The sequence below is a fragment of the Sprattus sprattus genome (genome assembly GCF_963457725.1).
Source record: "Sprattus sprattus genome assembly, chromosome: 1".
Taxonomy (NCBI): Eukaryota; Metazoa; Chordata; class Actinopteri; order Clupeiformes; family Clupeidae; genus Sprattus; species Sprattus sprattus.
In genome coordinates, this window is record NC_137920.1 from 26,807,606 (window position 1) to 26,826,545 (window position 18,940).

Here is an 18,940-nt window from a genome sequence, read left to right on the forward strand (position 1 = left end):
TGCATTGAAATAATGTTATGGTCAAACACATTTTTTTTTTCATCACCAATTTCCCATAGATGAAATGTCAGGTTTATGTTTATCATTTGCATGTACTTGTTTAGAGGGAATTGTTTGAGTAGCCAAAAAAACTACATGAAACTATATGAAACAATTAGTGTATTTTCAAAAGAAAGTGAACCCCCAGCTGGATCCCCTCTCTATCTTTGGCAAAAAAGAGAGGGGATGAGAAATGAGGAGAAAGAGACAGCGAGAGATAGAGGGCTGAGAAATGAGGAGAAAGAGAGAGAGAGAGAGATAGAGGGTTAGGGTTCACTGGTGAGTGAGTGACACACACACACACACACACACATACAAACACAGAGACAAAGAGAGATTCAAATTTGTTTCCCTTTTTTATTCCCCAGCATATTTTGAACAGTTTAACTATGATTACAGTGATGCTTAATTAACCTTGATCTCCATAGCAGTATGTTTATCAACATGTAATCGGCTCAATAATTATATATTAATTATCAATATGTTCCATCACAGCATCACACAATGGTGTTTGAACAGGAGAGTGTGACTCTTCTGCAGACTCTGGTGATCCTGCAGGATCAGGAGGTCATGTGATCTGGCACAGGGACACTGTGGAGTAAGACCAAACCCAAAACCCAGGATAGAGGGGCTCAGTGAATGTGGAGTGGAACGTGTGCAGGTGGGTGAGTGTGTCAGAGGAGACGCTGTAGAAGGACAGAGTGCCTGCTGGCCAGTCCAGGTACACTCCTATTCTGCTGGAGCTGGAGGAGGGGGCAGGTATGGCAGTCTTCTTATTATTGTGATGGGCAGAGAAACTGTTACTAGAGCAATCCAGACTCCAGGACTTGTCATTACGTCCAAACAAGCAGCCATTACTCCCCCCTTTCCTCTCCATGCTCTTATATGCAACTGCTATAAGGGCCCTACCACCACTCCACTCAGCCTCCCAGTAGCATCGTCCAGACAGACCCTCTCTACACAGCACCTGATCATAGGAGTCAAATCTCTCTGGGTGGTCAGGATATGGCTGCTGCTGACTCGCATCTGTCACCTTTCTGTTCCCCTCAGAGAGAGAGAGACCTCTGGCTGCTGTGTTTGGGTCCAGTGTGAGCTCACAGGCATCTGCAGACAAAAGGAGAGAACATCAGGATATGGGGTAGGGAAGGGACTGTTCCACTGCACCCATCCACACACACACACACACACACACAGACACACAATCATACAGATGTTCAGATACACACATCTTCCTAAATGCACACAACCAAGCACATCCTCAAACACACATACACACACCATCACACAGTGATAAGAGGACAATGAGAAGACTGTATATTTGTGTGTGTTTCTGTGTAAAAAATTCTGGGAGGAGAATTAGAAGTGTGTATTTGTGTGTGTGAGTGCATGATTCAATGTACCTGTGTGCATGTGTGTCAAGAAGGCAACAGGGAGTATATGTGTAATCTCCTGTGTGTGTGTGTTTGTTTCAGTGTGTGCATGTAAATTCTTGTGATATTTGTGTGTGTGTGTGCAAGGAAGGAGTATATGTGTAATCTCTTGCGGTTGCGTGCGTGCGTGCGTGCATGTGTGCGTGCGTGCGTGCGTGTGTGCGTGCTTGTGTACGTGTACGTGTACGTGTACGTGTACGTGTACGTGTACGTGTACGTGTACGTGTATGTGTATGTGTACGTGTACGTGTACGTGTTAGATAATGTGTGTGTGTGTGTATTTCTGTCACTTTTTTTCTCCATATATACTGTATGTATTTATATTTGTGTGTGTGTGTGTGTGTGTGTGTGTGTGTGTGTGTGTGTGTGTGTATGTGTGTGTGAATGTGTGTGTGTGCATATAGGTAAGTGTGTGTGTGTGTGTGTGTGTGTATGCATTTGGTAAGTGTGTGTGTGTGTTTGTGAGTCTACGTGTATATCGGTGTGTGTGTGTGTACGTGTATGTCTGTGTGTGTGTGTGTGTGTGTGTGTGTGTGTGTGTCTCTCTCTATGTGTATGTTAGTGTTAGATAATGTGTGTGTGTGTGTGTGCCTGTGTGTGTGAGAGAGAGAGAGTGAGTGCGTGCGTGCGTGCGTGTGTGTGTGTGTGTGTGTGTGCGTGTGTGTGTGTGTGTGTGTGTGTGACAGGAAGGAGTATACATGGAATCCTTTGTGTTTCTGTGAATCTGTGTGTGTGTGTGTGTGTGTGTTGGAGTATATGCATATAGGTAAGAGAGTGTGTGTGTGTGTACGTGCTTTCTTTTGTATTTGTGATATTTGTGTGTTGGGTATCAGGAGGTAAACGTATGATCTTTCGTGTGAGTGTGTGTATGTATGCAAGTGAGAGAAAGTGCCTGTGTCTGTGTGTATGCGTGTGTGTGTGTGTGTGTGTGTGTGTGTCTGTGTCTGTGTCTGTGTCTGTGTCTGTGTCTCTGTGTATGCGTGTGTGTGTGTGTGTGGGTATGTGCATCCTTCTGTACGTGTGATATTTGTGTGTATGTGTTTGTGTGCATATGTGCATCCTTGTGTATTTGTGATATTTGTGAGTGTGTGTGTGTGTGTCAGGAAGGAATATATGTATAATGTATTGTGTGAGTGTGTGTGTCTCAGGAAGGAGTACATGTATAATATGTGTGTGTGAGTGTATATGTATATGTGTTTGTGTGTGTGCGTGTGTGTGTGTGTGTGTGCATCCTTGTGTATTTGTCTGTGTGTGTATGTACATCCTTTTGTATTTGGGATTTTTGTGAGTGTGTGTTTGTGAGTGTGTCTGTATGTGTGTGTTTATGCCTGTGTAAGAGAATGTGTGTAAGTGTGTACGTAAGTGTGTGAGAGAGAGTGTGTGTGTATGTATATGTGTTTGTGTGTGTGTGTGTGTGCGTGTCTGTGTATGTGTATCCTTGTGTATTAGTGCTTGTGTGTGTTTCTGTATGTGCATCCTTGTGCATTTGTGGTATTAGTTTGTGTGTGTGTGTGTGTGTGTGTGTGTGTGTGTGTGTGTGTGTGTGTGTGTATGTGTATTCGTGCGTGTGTGTGTTTCAGTATGTGCATCCTTGTGCATTTGTGGTATTCGTGTGTGTGTGTGTGTGTGTGTGTGTGTGTGTGTGTGTGTGTCTATGCTTGTATGTAGCTTTGGTGTAAATGACTGTATGTGTGTGTTTATGTCACTTTCTCTCTCTCTCTGTTTGTGTGTGTGTGTTTGTTTATTTGTGTAAAAGCTCGCCTTCAGGTACTACCAACTAAAACAAACCTAGCAACATGGTTTCCATCAACGCATGAGCCTTTCTGCCTACTACACCACAACCGACAAAGGGAATCAATCGCGCACATCCTCAACGGCTGCCCTGCCTACAAAGGACTTTACATCGCGCGGCATGACCGAATTGTGGCGCTGGCCATGAAGAAGCTCCGCGAGAACAGCACCTTCACAACCATGCATACCAACGAGTCTGTTAAATCACACTGGTTCTCCATTCCACATGATCAGCGGAACAAATTGAAAACTGCCATTAAGCACATCGCAAATACACCGGACCTTGTGTCAATTAATGAAGAAAAGAAAACGATCACAATCATTGAGATTGGTTGCTCTTACGACGCCTACATGGACACCTGCTATGCGTCAAAACTGCTAAAATATCAACCCTTAAGTACTGTTCTAACCAACTATGCCTACACATGTACAATCATTGCCTTGATCTTTGGCAGCTTAGGTCATGTGCATAGGATGTGTGTGCGAGGCCTACAAATCTGTGGTCTCTCCAAAAAAAGGGCCAAACACTTGGCAAAGTACTGCTCCACGTCAGCAATAATAGGTAGCCACTTCATCTGGAAGCGCAGGTGTCACCTTTACCCTTAATGCACAATATGGACTAGAACTTTGAATGCAATTTAAGACTTTACCTTTAGCCAAATTTGGATTTTGCCTGATATGTACTAATGTATCGAATCCAAATAAAGAAGTAAACTGTGTGTGTGTGTGTGTGTGTGGGGGGGGGGGGGGTTAATGTCTGTGTATAAGAATGTATCTGTTTTTGCATTCTTGTGTATATGTGATGTGTGTATGAGCACATGTCTCTATCTTTCTGTGTGTGTAGAGAAGGAGTATATGTGCAATATCGTGTGAGTGTGAGTCTTTCTCTCTATCTCTATCTCTGTTTGTGTTTGTTAATGTGTAAGCAGGAGATCAGGAAGCATATGTATGATCTCTTGTGTGTGCAGGAACAGGTATGTGAAATGTCTTCATTTACACACACACACACACAAAACAAAAACACCACAATCTATCACACACACACTAGCAGGCAAGTAAAAACCTAAGGACACAACACACAAACTCAGGTGTGGATCCCTTCAGGTAAGCATCACAGACCAAACACTGCCATGCTTGGTTCAGTAAGTGTCAGACATAAATTCTGTTCAGCTTTCATTGTCACGATGGCACATGTCATGATAACCTTATGGCAGTAAGCTGGCAGCTGTTTTCAGGGCCAGACCCTGCAGTTGCTCAGCAACAGCTGTATGAGCTGGGAGTCGGCTTAATCACATTCATGTTTTAGAATTAAGAAAGCCAAATGGCATCAGAAAATGACCAAGTGAAAAAATGAAACATCAGTCTGATCACACACACAAATGATCACATGCTCTACTAAACCTATAAACATACACAACCTCTTTCTCTTTTTCATACACACCTCCACAATGTTTCCATTTGTTCATATACAATCATGTGTGTGTATTTTTCAGGGAAAAATGAATAAAATCACTCACATTTTCTCAGTCCTGGTTTCATCCTGAGCTCTCCTCCATGGTCATACCTCAAAAAAGGAGGAGAGAAGAAAATACACTTGAGGCACAACGTATATAGTTTTGATTGATTAAAATGATTCACTGATAACAAATCAACAGGAAAAAAACAGTAACAAAAACAGTAAGATATTCCATAGCCTGGTTATTTTTTCTGTGATATTATCTCAGGACAACGATCATATAGCTGTTCACAGACACACTGGACCCCTTTCAGTTTCCCTATCAACAAATCAGATCAACCAAGGGTCTCCACAGCAAACAAAGACAGCCATGTTAGAATGTGGTTCATTAGCTAGAGCTCAATATTTAACACCATCGTCAAAACCCACACTTACAGGCAAACTACTCAAAGCCTTATCCCCTCCCTATGCAGCTGGATCATGGACTTCCACACTAGCAGACCACAATCTGTCAGCATTTGGCCTCTCTCCTCAAATACACTAATCATGAACATTGTGGCCCTCAAGGTTGTGTGCTGAGCCCCTGCTCTACACACTCTTTGTACATGACTGCACTGCCTCCTATGAGAGCAACTCCATCATCAGGTTTGCTGATGACACCGCTGTCATAGGCTTGATCACTGGTGGTGATGAGACAGCATACAGGAGTGGTGTCAAGCTGAGGGACATGGTGCCATAAGAACAAACTTTCCCTCAATGTCAGCAAAACTAAAGCGATGATTGTGGATGTAAGGAGAGGGAACAAGGACATCAGCACCAACATTATCAGTTACTTCACATAGACGGGTCTGCACTGGTGATGCACTGACCTCACATGGTCAAACAGTACAGACCAGCTGATCAAAGAAAGACCTGGAGCAGCTGCACTTCCTCAGAAAATTCAGTATGTCACCCAGTATCCTTATACACTTCTACAGGTGCACTATTACGAGAATGCTAACAAACAGGCTGACAGTGTGGTGTGACAACAGTCATAAAGACAGCAGAGTAGGATCTTCACTCCCAACCCTGGAGCTCACTCACTACCAGAGAGTATGCAGGCATAGTAAAGGAGGCCACCCATCCCATGCTGTTGTGTCCCTGTGTGTGTTTCTGCTTGTTTAGTGTTTGATTGCTCTTGTGTTTGCAGTTACTTGTTGGCCTGATTTGAACGACCTGTGCAACAGCAATAACATTCAGCTAAATTGGATAAACACAACAAGCCAAGAACAGGTAAGCGGAGCTCATTGTGGACTTAAATGTCCATGCTGATGCGACTCTACACCATGACGAATCCAGCAAAAAGCTGAACAGCCGGACATGCAGGTATGAAATCCTACAACATTTACACACACAACAGCGGCATTACTGGGTTAACCTGTGCCTCCAGGGTAAGCTTGAATGCCTACAGTGCGTGGACCCGGCAGTGTCACATTCGGCGCTACATAATCCAGCCATCAATGCAGGCATCCTAAAATTTGTTGTAAAAGCTAGGCTGCAAGCACTCCCCACTCAATATAATCTGTCTACATGGTTTCCAAAACGCCATGAACCATTCTGCTTGTTGCATAATGACAAACAATTTGAATCAACAGCGCACATACTGAACAGATGCCCCGCATTCAAAGGACTATACATTGCCCGTCACGATCGCATTGTTGACATTACAGCGATTGAATTACGCAAAACAAATGGACAAAGCGCAATACACACACACAAAAAAATACAACTGAACTGGTTCACACATTTAATCGATACTCCTTAGAAACTGTTCTTAGAGACTCTCCAAATACTCCTGATATTGTTGTTGTTGATGATCTTTTAAAAACTATCATGATTCTGGAAGTGGGTTGTTGTTTTGATATGTATATGGACCTGTGTTTCTCTGAATTTTTTTAAAAATATTTTAAATATTAAAAAACATTTTTTTAAATACCAGCCATTAATTCATGCTCTGTCAGTAGGTAGTTATCATACAAAACTAGTTGTACTGATCTATGGTAGCTTTGGAGTGGAGAGGGGAAATGGGAGGAGGAATGGGAGGAGTGTAACAACACTGTTGCTATGGGGACCAGACACAACATGATCATTTTCAGGCATGTTAGTATCGAAGGAGATCATTTTTCATAGAGATACAAAAGCTAGTCTGGACGGAGATAATTCCGTAAGGTAAATTTATTAGAGTGGATAGAGCCTCACTTAGGGCCTGATTTACTAACAGGATTGCGCCCATTTCAGGCGTAAAATAGCGGTTGTAAACATAAAACGGTATTTACTAAGGGGGCGCATTTGAGTAGAGGCGCATAATAACGCTTTATGGGTGTGTACCTGCAAACAGGTGGGATGGCATCAAAACATGGGTGGTAACCTGGGCATGAAGCGCAATTTAATGGGAGGAGTGAAGGTAAGTGCGCCTAATGATGTATTGCAAGGTATTTACTAAAACTGCCTGGCGAGCACACGTCTCTGATTTGCGGGCTAATTCTCCGCCTCATAAAAGCACATCTTAACCAGGAAACGCATTTCCATTGAGTCTGAAAACGTTGATATGGCAGCAGTTATAAGAGCAAGGCGAAGAAAGAAGACAGAGACAGCGCACAGAACTAATTTGTTCAACTCGTATAACACTTTTTCAGTTAGGCGATGCACAAATCATTAGACCGTACAGGTTAACCAGCCACGCAATACTTCAACTACTGGACCAGATCAGAGACGACATCAAACCCTCCACCCGGCGATCACATTCCATTCCATCAGTTGATAAACTCCTGGCAACATTTGCAAATATTGGCCTCCGGATAATTTCAAACAGTTATAGCATCTGTAGTTGTTGTCTCAGCCTTCACTCAGCCAACTATTCACCCAGGTACTCGACGCATTGCTACGGCGCACTGGTCAATATACATTTCCCCACTACGATAGCTGAAATTAAATTTTCCGAACGTAATTGATAAATACCATGGAAAATGCGGGGAAACACTGTGCGTTAATGTGAGCCTGTGAAAGGCGCAGATTAAGCTGCGGTCGCAATCTTAGTACATCAGGCCCTATAGGGCGGAGTAAACACAGATTGCCCAGCGCAGATCTGGTTTGATAAATACCATGGAAAATGCGCAAAAACATTGTGCGTTTATGTGTGAACGCTGATTAAGCTGCGGTCGCAATCTTAGTAAATCAGGCCCTTAGTGCTCATAGTGAAAAGACTTTTCCCATCCTCTCCATTACAAATCTCCCTTCTCCCTGTGTCACAAACACCAAGAATCGACAAGAATCACCACTGTGTCCATTTTAGGATGTGGAAGAAATCCCACAGATAAATGGGGAGAATAGCCAGTCTATCCAGAATATGTCACCCAAAATCTAAATATTATGTACACCCAAATTAACACCCAGCACTCACCTGAAAGTCTCTAGTTTACAGTTGGGATCACTCAGTCTGTCTGTGAGCTCTCTGACCCCTGTGTCTCCTGGGTGATTGTAGTTTAGATCCAGCTGTTTCAGGTAGGAGGGGTTTGATTTGAGGGCAGAGGCCAAGAAAGAACAGCCCTTGTGTGTGATGAGACAACCGCTCAGCCTGAAACAAGAGACAACAGAGTCAGACTTCACATTTATAAAATATATTGTTTTAGGTAATCTTTTATGCTAACTAACCAAAATGTTTCCAGCTTGCATTTCGGACCTCCAAGTCATTTTGATCCTTTCCCTTTGAAAACTGCACACACTCTCATACAGATTAACACAGCAGGACACATCTGTACATTAAGACAGCTGATGTATTGTTCTCTGTATCTCTCTTTTTTGCTTGTTCCCTGTGTTTTATATAAATAGAAACAAACAGACACACACTGTAAGGGATCGAGGTGTTTTTGAGATGTGGGCGACTTGGTGGTGAAGTGGGGGAAAACAAAGTGTAGGAGATGGTGGCTCTTATCAAAATATATATATTTAGTTAAACGGAGACCCTCTGGTTTCGACCCCAAAACATGTGCCCACAAAATAAACAAACATAAATCAAAATACAGACAGTACCCAGAGTACTCCAAGACTAGGCACACTAGGCACCAGCTTGGCACATTCACAAGCTAGGCCCTAAACTAGCCACAGAAAATAGACACAGAAACTAAGCCCAAAAATCTATGCACATAAACTGTATCCCCACATCTAGATACACACTTCACCTCACAGCAAGTGTTTCATTTGCTCATACACCTTTCATGGCCTCTCATGCCTGTGTCTCCCCTTCTCCTCATGGAGTGGGGCACCCTTTAAATAGGGTAGCCACATGGACTAAATTGTCCCATTTAGGTCTCCTGGGTCCAACCATTGTCATGGGGGAGCCCGGACCCAACCATTGTGGTGGGGGAGTCCTCCCCACATTAGTGCCTAACTCCTCTTGTGAGTCACGGTGAGAAGGGGGAAAATTCACCTTCTAACTCACACGCACACGCACACGCACACGCACACGCACACGCACACGCACACGCACACACACCATTTCTGAGGAATTGTTATTGAATTTGAAGAATAAGCCTTTCTTATATGCCTCATAACTGACCTCAGTGTCTCCAACTTGCATTGTGGATCTCTTAGTCCCACACAGAGCAGCTCCATTCCTTCATCCTGCAGGTCATTGTAACTTAAGTCCAGTTCTCTGAGATGGGAAGATTTCCCTTGTAGTCTAGATGCAACCATTTGACAGCTTGCTTTTGAAAGATCACACCCATATAGCCTATTTAAAAAAATACAGTTGATGTTCACATTTGACACTATTCAACACCTCTGTTTATACATTTATATATTTTTTTTAATGTAACTTGTCCATCTTTTCCGTTTTGGGCCTATATGATTATTATGATTTGTTTGTATATCAAGTGTTGACACTGGTTTACAAAAATATTCATGATCCAGCACATTAACCTGTACACAGGAACTCATGGTAAATTCTGAAGGGGTCAGACTTTTTTTACGATCTGACATGTTGTAGAAATTACATTTTGACCCCTTCCCTTTATTAACTGCACACACTTTCATACAGATGAATACAGCAGGACACATCTGTAAATAAAGACAGCAGATGCTGTAACTTATGTGCTGAGCCGAGCTGCGGCCACATCCCCTTTCTTTACTTTTGGACTCATACACCTCCGCTAAAGCTCAATCACACAGTCACGATCATATTCCCAGCTGCACGTCATCCTTGACCACAATCAGTACTGATCCCACACTCCTGGCACTCACCTTCCACAGCAGTTGATTACTCATCCCAATCACCTGTTATTAACCCATATAACCTACTCACTCCCTTCACTCTCTGTCTGTTCTCGCATCACACCCGCTACAATCCTGGATTATGCTTCAGGACCTTATGTGCTCCTGATCCTCGACCACTGCTGCCAATAAACTTCCACCTCCCTATAAACTGTGTTGTCCTGCCATTCCGTGACAGATGCAGCGTTCTCTGTACCTCTGTCTATTTCACTTGTTCTCATGTTTCATATAAATGGAAACACACACACCAATTCACCATTTCAGAGGGATTGTCATTGAATTTCACCTATTGAGTCTTTCTCATATGCCTCAAAACTGACCTCAGTGTCTCCAACTTGCATTGTGGATCTCTTAGTGCCACACAGAGCAGCTCCATTCCTTCATCCAGCAGGTAATTGCGACCCATGTCCAGTTCTTTCAGATGGGAAGGTGTCATTTGAAGAACTGATGCCATCATTTCACAGCTTGATTTGGAGAGGTGACACTGATTTAGCCTGTTTAAAAAATATTATTTATGCATGGGATAATATATATGTGCACATTGACACTGATTCAATGTACACATTGACAATGATTAAGCCTTTTTAAAAATGAAGATTTAACATCATATTGTCGAGGTAACTCAGTTACATGTACAATTGTGATGCTTTTATTCATGTTTATACACAGTTAAATACACTCTGCTGTCACATCTGCACTAAGCCGAGCTCCAGCCACGCCCCCGTTCTTCACGTTTGGACTCATACACCTCCGCTACAGCTCAATCACACCGTCACAATCACATTCCCAGCTGCACGTCATCCTTGACCACAATCAGTACTGATCCCATACTGCTGGCACTCACCTTCCACAGCAATTGATTACTCATCCCAAGCACCTGTTATTCACCCATATAACCTCGTCACTCCCTTCACTCTCTGTCTGTTCTCGCATCACACCCGCTTCAATCCTTGATTATGCTTCAGGACCTTATGTGCTCCTGATCCCTGACCTCCGCTGCCAATAAACTTCCACCTCCCTACAAACTGTGTTGTCCTGCCATTCCGTGACAGATGCAGCGTTTTCTGTATCTCTATGTCTATTTTGCTTGTTCTCATGTTTCATATAAATGGAAACACACACACCAAGTGGCAATTTCAGAGGAATTGTCATTGAATTTCACCTATTGAGTCTTTCTCATATGCCTCAAAACTGACCTCAGTGTCTCCAACTTGCATTGTGGATCTCTTAGACCCACACAGAGCAGCTCCATTCCTTCATCCAGCAGGTAATTGCCACCCAAGTCCAGTTCTCTGAGATGGAAAGCTGTCCTTTGCAGAACTGATGCCATCATTTCACAGCTTGCTTTGGAGAGGTGACACTGATTTAGCCTGTTTGAAAAAAATACAGTTGTTGTACACATTTGACACTATTCAGCACTTCTGTTCATACATTTTTCATTTTTTTTAACATAACTCGTCTATCTCCTCCCTTTGGGCCTATACGATCATTATGATGTGTTTGTATATAAAGTGTTGACACTGGTTTACAAAAATATTCATGATCCAGCACATTGACCTGTGCACAGGAGCCCATGGTGAATTCTCAAGGGTTCAGAGTTTTTCTACGATCTGTATGACATGTTGTAGATGTAAAATGTTGATCCGTTCTCTTTATTCACTGCACACACTCTCATACAGATGAATACAGAAGAACACTTCTGTACATTAAGACAGCAAATGCTGTCTAGTATGTGCTGAGCCAAGTTCCGGCCAGGCCCCCTTTTTTTCACTTTTGGACTCATACACCTCCGCTAAAGCTCAATCACAGTCACGATCACATTCCCAGCTGCATGTCATCCTCGACCACAATCAGTACTGATCCCACACTTCTGGCACTCACCTTCCACAGCAGTTGATTACTCATCCCAAGCACCTGTTATTCACCCATATAACCTCCTCACTCCCTTCACTCTCAGACGGTTCTCGCATCACACCCGCTACAATCCTGGATTATGCTTCAGGACCTTATGTGCTCCTGATCCTCGACCACTGCTGCCAATAAACTTCCACCTCCCTACAAACTGTGTTGTCCTGCCATTCCGTGACAGATGCAGCGTTCTCTGTATCTCTATGTCTATTTTGCTTGTTCTTATGTTACATATAAATGGAAACACACACACCAAGTGGCAATTTCAGAGGAATTGTCATTGAATTTCACCTATTGAGTCTTTCTCATATGCCTCAAAACTGACCTCAGTGTCTCCAACTTGCATTGTGGATCTCTTAGTCCCACACAGAGCAGCTCCATTCCTTCATCCCTCAGGTCATAGCCACTTAAGTCAAGTTCTCTCAGATGGGAAGGTGTCCCTTGCAGCACTGATGCTATCATTTCACAGCTTGCTTTGGAGAGGTGACACTGATTTAGCCTGTTTAAAAATATTATGTATGTATGTAATAATATATATGTACAAATTTGATAGTATTCAGCATTGACACTGATTAAGCCTGTTCAGAAATGAAGATTAAACATCCTATTGTCGAGGTTACTCAGTTACATATACAATTATGACACTTTTATTCATGTTTATACACAGTTGGGTCATTCCACGCCACACGGGACAATGGCCCCCACTCGATCGACTCAAATTTGGCAGAAAAAAATCAAGGTTGTTTAACACTTCTTAATAGGTATAGTCCAAAATATTAGCTCTCTATCCCAATAGTTTTGTCACAAAAAGATGTTTTAGGGGGGAGGGGGTGCCTGTACTTCAGACGCTTTTTTAGCAGTGTTTATGAAGAGCCATTTTCAAATTGCTATTACTAGAAAAGTATTTAAGCTAGCTCCTTCAAACTGGAAGATATTAAAGCTGGAAAATGGATGAAAACCCATTCTGTGCCATTTTTGGCCTGCTTAAGCAAAAAAATGACAGCATTTGCCAAAATGAAACATTTTTTTTTGGAAAGATTAGATATTTGTTCTTAACATATAAAAAATATATAAAAAGCTGTGATGGCATTTTCTCAAAATATTTTTTTTAAAATATGGGATTTTTGTACACGGCCAACATTCAATGGCCAATGGAAGCATATTTTAATGGTAACAAAAGGTACGTCTATGACATAGAGCTTAAACTGCGTTTGTGTATAATATCAAGTCTCTAGCTTTAATATTGAGCTTTTCACAGGCCTTCAAAGATGCTTCAACAGAGCGTAGAGTAAAATTTCTGAGCAAATTAAAGCACCCCGAATACTATGATCACCCAAGCCACACCCTTGGAAGTCCATATTATTCAAGTAATGATATCAGATTTTAAGCCTAGAAAGTTTGAAGGAGCTAGCTTACTTTTCTAGTTATAGCAATCTGAAAATGGCTCTACTGAAAACCCTGCTAAAATGAAAGGCACCCCATCACCCCATGAAACATTATTTTGTGACAAAACTATTGGGAGTAGAGAGCTAATATTTGGGACTATACCTATTAAGAAGTGTTTGAACAACCTTGATTTTTTTTCAGCCAAATCTAAGACAGTCAAGTGGGAGCCATTGTCACACTTTACATGGAGTGAGTTCTGTGACATACACTAACCTTTTGCTGCCATTTAAATTTCATCCATTTCCAAGCTTTAATATCTTCCAGACCATTCATCACATAAGGATAGTTTTTCAATACAATATACAGAGAGTACATATGAAGGTATGTGTACAATATCAAGTCTCTAGCACTAACATTGAGCTTTCCACAGGCCTTCAAAGATGCTGCAACAAAGCATAGAGTACAATTTTTGCGCAAATTCAAGCATCCCGAATACTATGACATACCCAAGCCACCCCCTTGGAAGTAATGGTATCAGATGTTAAGCCTAGAATGTTTGAAGGAGCTATCTTAAATACTATTCTAGTAATAGCAATTTGAAAATGGCTCTTCAGAAAACGCTGCTAAAAAAGTGTCTGAAGTAGAGGCACCCCCTCCCCTATAAAACATCTTTTTGTGACAAAACCATTGGGAGTAAAGAGCTAATATTTGGGACTTTACATATTAAGAAGTGTATAAACAACCTTGAATTTTTGTCAGCCAAATCTGAGACGGTCGAGTGGGGATATTTCCTTAAATTGTCCCCTTTGGCGTGGAATGACCCAGTTAAAGACACACCGTGTTTATAAGCATCTCTCTCAGCCAGTATGTCAGACTTCATTTTCAAAATGGTCCCAAGTTGTATCATTGTTGTTCACAAGGCTTTACCCACAGAACCCACCCAAAACTTTACTCACCAAACTCTCTTAGAGACTTTCACTAGAGGAAGCAGTCTGCGGAGCCCTTCCTCTGATCTCAGGTATTTCTTCAGATCAAACTCTTCCAAGTCTTTAGCTGACATCAGCAGCAGATAAGCCAAAGCTGAACACTGGGCTGGAGTCAGGTTATTCTCCTCGTGTGCTGAGTTTATGTACCTGGGTAACATTTTAAACATATTCATAATCTTAGTGATATTTAAAATGCCTCTCATTCAAAAAGAGAATGCACCTCTCTATTTTCCAGAAGAATAGAAAAATACAAATGATAAGAATCAGTAGTAAATTTTATCAATACCTTCAAGCATCAATTTCTTATTCACTTCGCATGAAATACAATCTGAAGATTGATTATAATTTGAGGACTATCCCTTTATCAGGGGGAACATAATTGCATAGACTTGATGATGTCAATGCATACATACATTTACATTTAGTCATCCAATGCATTTATGATCTTTAACTTGAACCACAAATAGTTCAGTACAGTACATGTAGGAACCAATATATTTAAAGCAGTTACACTCCAATAACTTAGCCTTGCTAAGGGCTTTTATTAGTATGTACTTTTTTCGGAATCAAACCTATGATCCTGGTGGTGTTGACTAGCCTGGTGACACCAGCCTACGTATTTCCGCCTGAATTGATTTCAAGCTCATACTCAGTCTGGCCCAACCCCATTGACAATCGTCTCCAGAACTCAAAATTTTGTAGGACCAATCAGCGAACAGTTCAGAGCTGTGACGCAAAACTCGCCTTGGAGGAAAAGACACGAAAAGCTATCGGAAAAGTTGTCTCAACTCTCGAGAACATCAGAAAATTAAAAGGAGAACAAGAGTATTTTCTTGTAAGTTTTATGATTGGAAAGGACGTCGTAGCTCTTCTCCCAACTGGCTTTGGGAAGAGTTTAATCTACCGAATGCTTACTAAACGTTGCTGATTGGTTAAGGGAACTCCAATGATTTTAAACCTCAAGATAAGCACCCGCCCATCTCGGAAACCAAAATGCATTGGGTTGGCCCAGACTGAAAGACGGAATGAAATGGAGTCACAGGCTGGTAATGGCCAGGCTAGGTGTTGACACCATCCTCTAGTAATTGTGCAATTACCTATTTCCTTTGAATGTGAAATGGTCTGTATTAATTACCTGTTGATCTCCTCAACCAGTGAGTTGTCCCCTAACTCATTCAAACAGTGGAAGAGGTTGATGATCCGTTCTGGTGAGATATCTTCCCTGATCTTCTCTTTGATGTATTGAACTGTTTTCATGATGCTAACTTCTCTGATAGCTAACTGTGGCAGCAACACCTTCAGGGGGGACCGGATTTCTGGCTTCAACATTGGAGCCAGGCCGAGGAGGAAACGGACAAAAAGATCCAAATGTCCGTTACGGCTCTGCAGGGCCTTATCCACTGCCATCTTGTAAAGGTCAAACCTTGAGTGTTTGAACAGCCAGCTGATCTTCTCTTTCCAAGTCTTTGGAAAGGGATTTGCCAAATGACTTCCTTCATGAAGAACAAAAAGTGCTGCCAAGAATTCCTGTACACTGAGATGCACAAAGCTGAACATGTTCTCTCCAGTTGAAGCACTCGCCACGTTGAAGATCTGTGTACAAAGTCCAGCCTGCAGTGCTCCCCAATTTGCATCAATGTCACACTCTGCCAGGTCCTTTTCATAGAAGACCAGGCTGCCTTTGTTCAGATGTTTAAATGCCAATTTCCCAAGTTTAACAAGGAACTGTCCTTTTTCCTCTTTTTTCATCTTCTTGTCTTCGGAGAATTTGTCATCCATTCTTTTTACCTGAGAGATATTATACAATGTGTACAATTCTGTCAAAGTTTTGGCTGATTCTTCTTTGCTCTGGTCTTCCAGTATTTTGTCCACCACATTGGCTAGAATACGGCAGAATACTGGTATGTGACACATGATGTGGAGGCTTCTATTCTTGTTGATATGATCAATGAGTCTCTTGGCCTTCTCTGGAATGTTTTTCTTAAAGAACTCATCTTTCTGGTCGTCATTGAATCCTCGAACCTCTGTCACCAAGTTGAAGCAGTCTTCTGGGATCAGACTGGCTGCTGCTGGTCTGGTTGTCACCCAGAGGAGTGCAGAGGGCACTAGCGTTCCTTTAATGAGACTTGTTATGAGAATGTCTACTGATGACTCTGCATCCAGCGTACAAATACATTTGCCAAAGTCCAGCTTGAGTCTACTTTCATCCAAACCATCAAGGACAAAAAGAATTTTGCATTCACTCAAGTCAAGGATGTATTTCAAATCTTCACGATAAGGGTAAAATGACTGAAGAACATCAAGAAGGTTGCAGTGTTCACCTCGTTTCAAATTTAACTCCCGAAAAGGAAGAACAAAAACAAAGTCTATATCTTGATTTGCTTTTTCCTCAATCCAGTCCATGACAAACTTTTGCACTGCAACAGATTTCCCCACACCAGCAATTCCCAAAGTCAAAACTTTTGTGGCAGGCCTGTCTCTGAACATGTTTGCCAACTTGACTTGCTTATCTGCAGAGCTTGGTCTTGTCCCAATCTGGCTCATGTTAATTGTCGACACTTCATGTGTATTGTTGACTCCACCTGTGCGGCCCTCTACAATGTGAAGCTCAGTGTAGATTTCTTGTACAGTAGAAACTCCAGATTCTTGATGTACAACAGAAAACCCTTGTTTCATGTGCGCCTGAAGCTTCAGTTTTAGTCTTCTCTTCTCTGCTGCAATCAAATCTGAAGACAACAAAAGTCAGATGTATTATGGTGAAATAACTGGTTTAATCTCAAAATATGATTCTCACTTTTTAGATTGTATGCATCATCAGTGCATTTAACTTGCATCTTTCCTGTGGTTATTTTTGTAGTTGTATTTTCTTTTTCCCTCTTTCATTTCTCTAAGCCCTATGCTAAACATGCATGCATAAACTTACTTTTTTCTTCTTTATGTATTCTAATACTTAACTTTACATGTCTGTATCAATCTCCAAGTCTCACAAATAAATGTACCAAGGTTCACATTCTTTCATATGTGAAACGCATAACTAACAATTTCAGTCAAGGTTCAATACAAGTGCATAATGACCAATACGTATGAAACAAAATAAAACCAATGTAAGTAAAGCAATATACATATTTCCTGAACGCCACCCCATACCTAGTGAAACGATTCTGTATTAGTAATAAAGGACACGTCACACCTCTGTTTATCTCTCTTCACTGATTTATGCTCTGATGCTCCACTAGATGGTAGCCACCCCCTCAACATCCTCCTCCTATCTAAGCACACTCACCCAGGTATACAGTCCATCTTCACCAGTACATGCTGCCAATGAGCAAAGAGTCTGGTGGTCTCTCCCTACACCAGTCAGCCAAAAAGCTATCAGTGGTGCCACTGCGGTGGGATGAGTTTTCCATCTCCACACACTGCAGCATCACTCCCAAAGCAGCTGAAGACCCAACTCTTCTCTAACATCTTTTACACTTAAACTTCAAGTAAAAACTGTCTTCTTTTTCCTGTTCAGCACGTATGAATCCCGAAGTCTCACCTACTAAGAAATATCATAAAGACACCAAGGTTTGTGTAATATATGTGTGTGTGTGTTTGTGTATTACAGCTAATATGCGCTGGATCCAAATGTGAAATCGCCGACATTGGGTCCTTACCCCCTTCTTGTTTTGGCCCTCCAGAGTCAGCAGGGACCCCACCATCCACTCTGCCCAGACCTGAGAGTTGGAGAGGGGGGATGAAAGATGAAAGAAAACAAAGAGACAGATACGTATAAACCCAGGGAGGGAAGAGATACAAAGAGTGAATGAATGAGAGAAAATTGGTGAGAAAGAAAAGGAGGAGAGAAAGATTAAATGAAACAGATTAAATTAAACAAAAAAAGAGTCACAAAGAAAGTAAGCAGAGAGAAAGTCAAAGAGAGAGTGAAAAACCGATGCAAAGAATACATGTGGTTCTTCCTACATACACAAACAGGCGCCTCATCAGAGACTGTGAGATACACACTTACATTCTTCCAGATGTTTCACCAAGTCTTTGGCCATCTGGTTGTGGTTCATCTTCCTCAAAATGGTCAACATGACGTCCCCAGTGTCTGTGCTGTACACCTGCACCATCAAGTCCACAGTGTCATCTGAGTCGGCCTTCTCCAGCTTTCCACATGCGATTTGGCCCCTGTCCTGAAGGTAGTGCTTAAACCTCTTAAGTTCGGTCCCTGTGAGGTTGTCAAGAGTGTTCCTCAGCACTTCCTTCAGAGTTGCCGTCATTGTGGGATCTGGATGTTAGTCCGCTACGAACTGGATGCTTCGGGGTCAGGCTGGGCCAGCTTTCAAAAAGGCAAGATGTTTGGGGGGTAGTTCACGTTAAAAAAATTAAAGATTTTTTTTTCATGAGGAATTGTTAAAAGCGCAATTGAATTAGCACAACTCTCCCTCTCTCTATTTGTGTCTGTGTTTGTTTCTTTGCGTGTTTGTGAGTGTGTGTTTATGTCTATGTACGTACAGGGGCGATTCTAGGGAGTGTGGGGGCCCTAGGCAGAAATTATTAGGGGGCCCTACCGACCAGTGTTCATCACCCTTATGTTAGGCAAAAAAATCTGACACCGACGCAAAATGTATGAAATAAAAGCTTTTTTTTAT

General features: G+C 42.0%; 2 protein-coding genes across 2 annotated transcripts in view; both read right to left on the bottom strand.

Annotated features, from left to right (window-relative positions):
• LOC308366599 (NACHT, LRR and PYD domains-containing protein 3-like) overlaps positions 1 to 18,940 on the bottom strand; it is a gene marked incomplete at both ends in the record, with an annotated part of 141,138 nt that overhangs the window by 40,834 nt on the left and 81,364 nt on the right. The gene's annotated exons all lie outside the window — the stretch shown is intronic.
• On the bottom strand, positions 608 to 18,568 carry LOC308364331 (NLR family CARD domain-containing protein 3-like; the record flags this gene model as incomplete). The annotated part of the gene is made up of 9 exons (XM_080837433.1): positions 608 to 1,143; positions 4,778 to 4,824; positions 8,156 to 8,329; positions 9,311 to 9,375; positions 12,322 to 12,430; positions 14,274 to 14,450; positions 15,439 to 17,029; positions 17,960 to 18,019; positions 18,313 to 18,568. 9 exons carry the CDS (start codon positions 18,566 to 18,568, stop codon positions 608 to 610), a joined length of 3,015 nt encoding a protein of 1,004 aa, XP_080693559.1.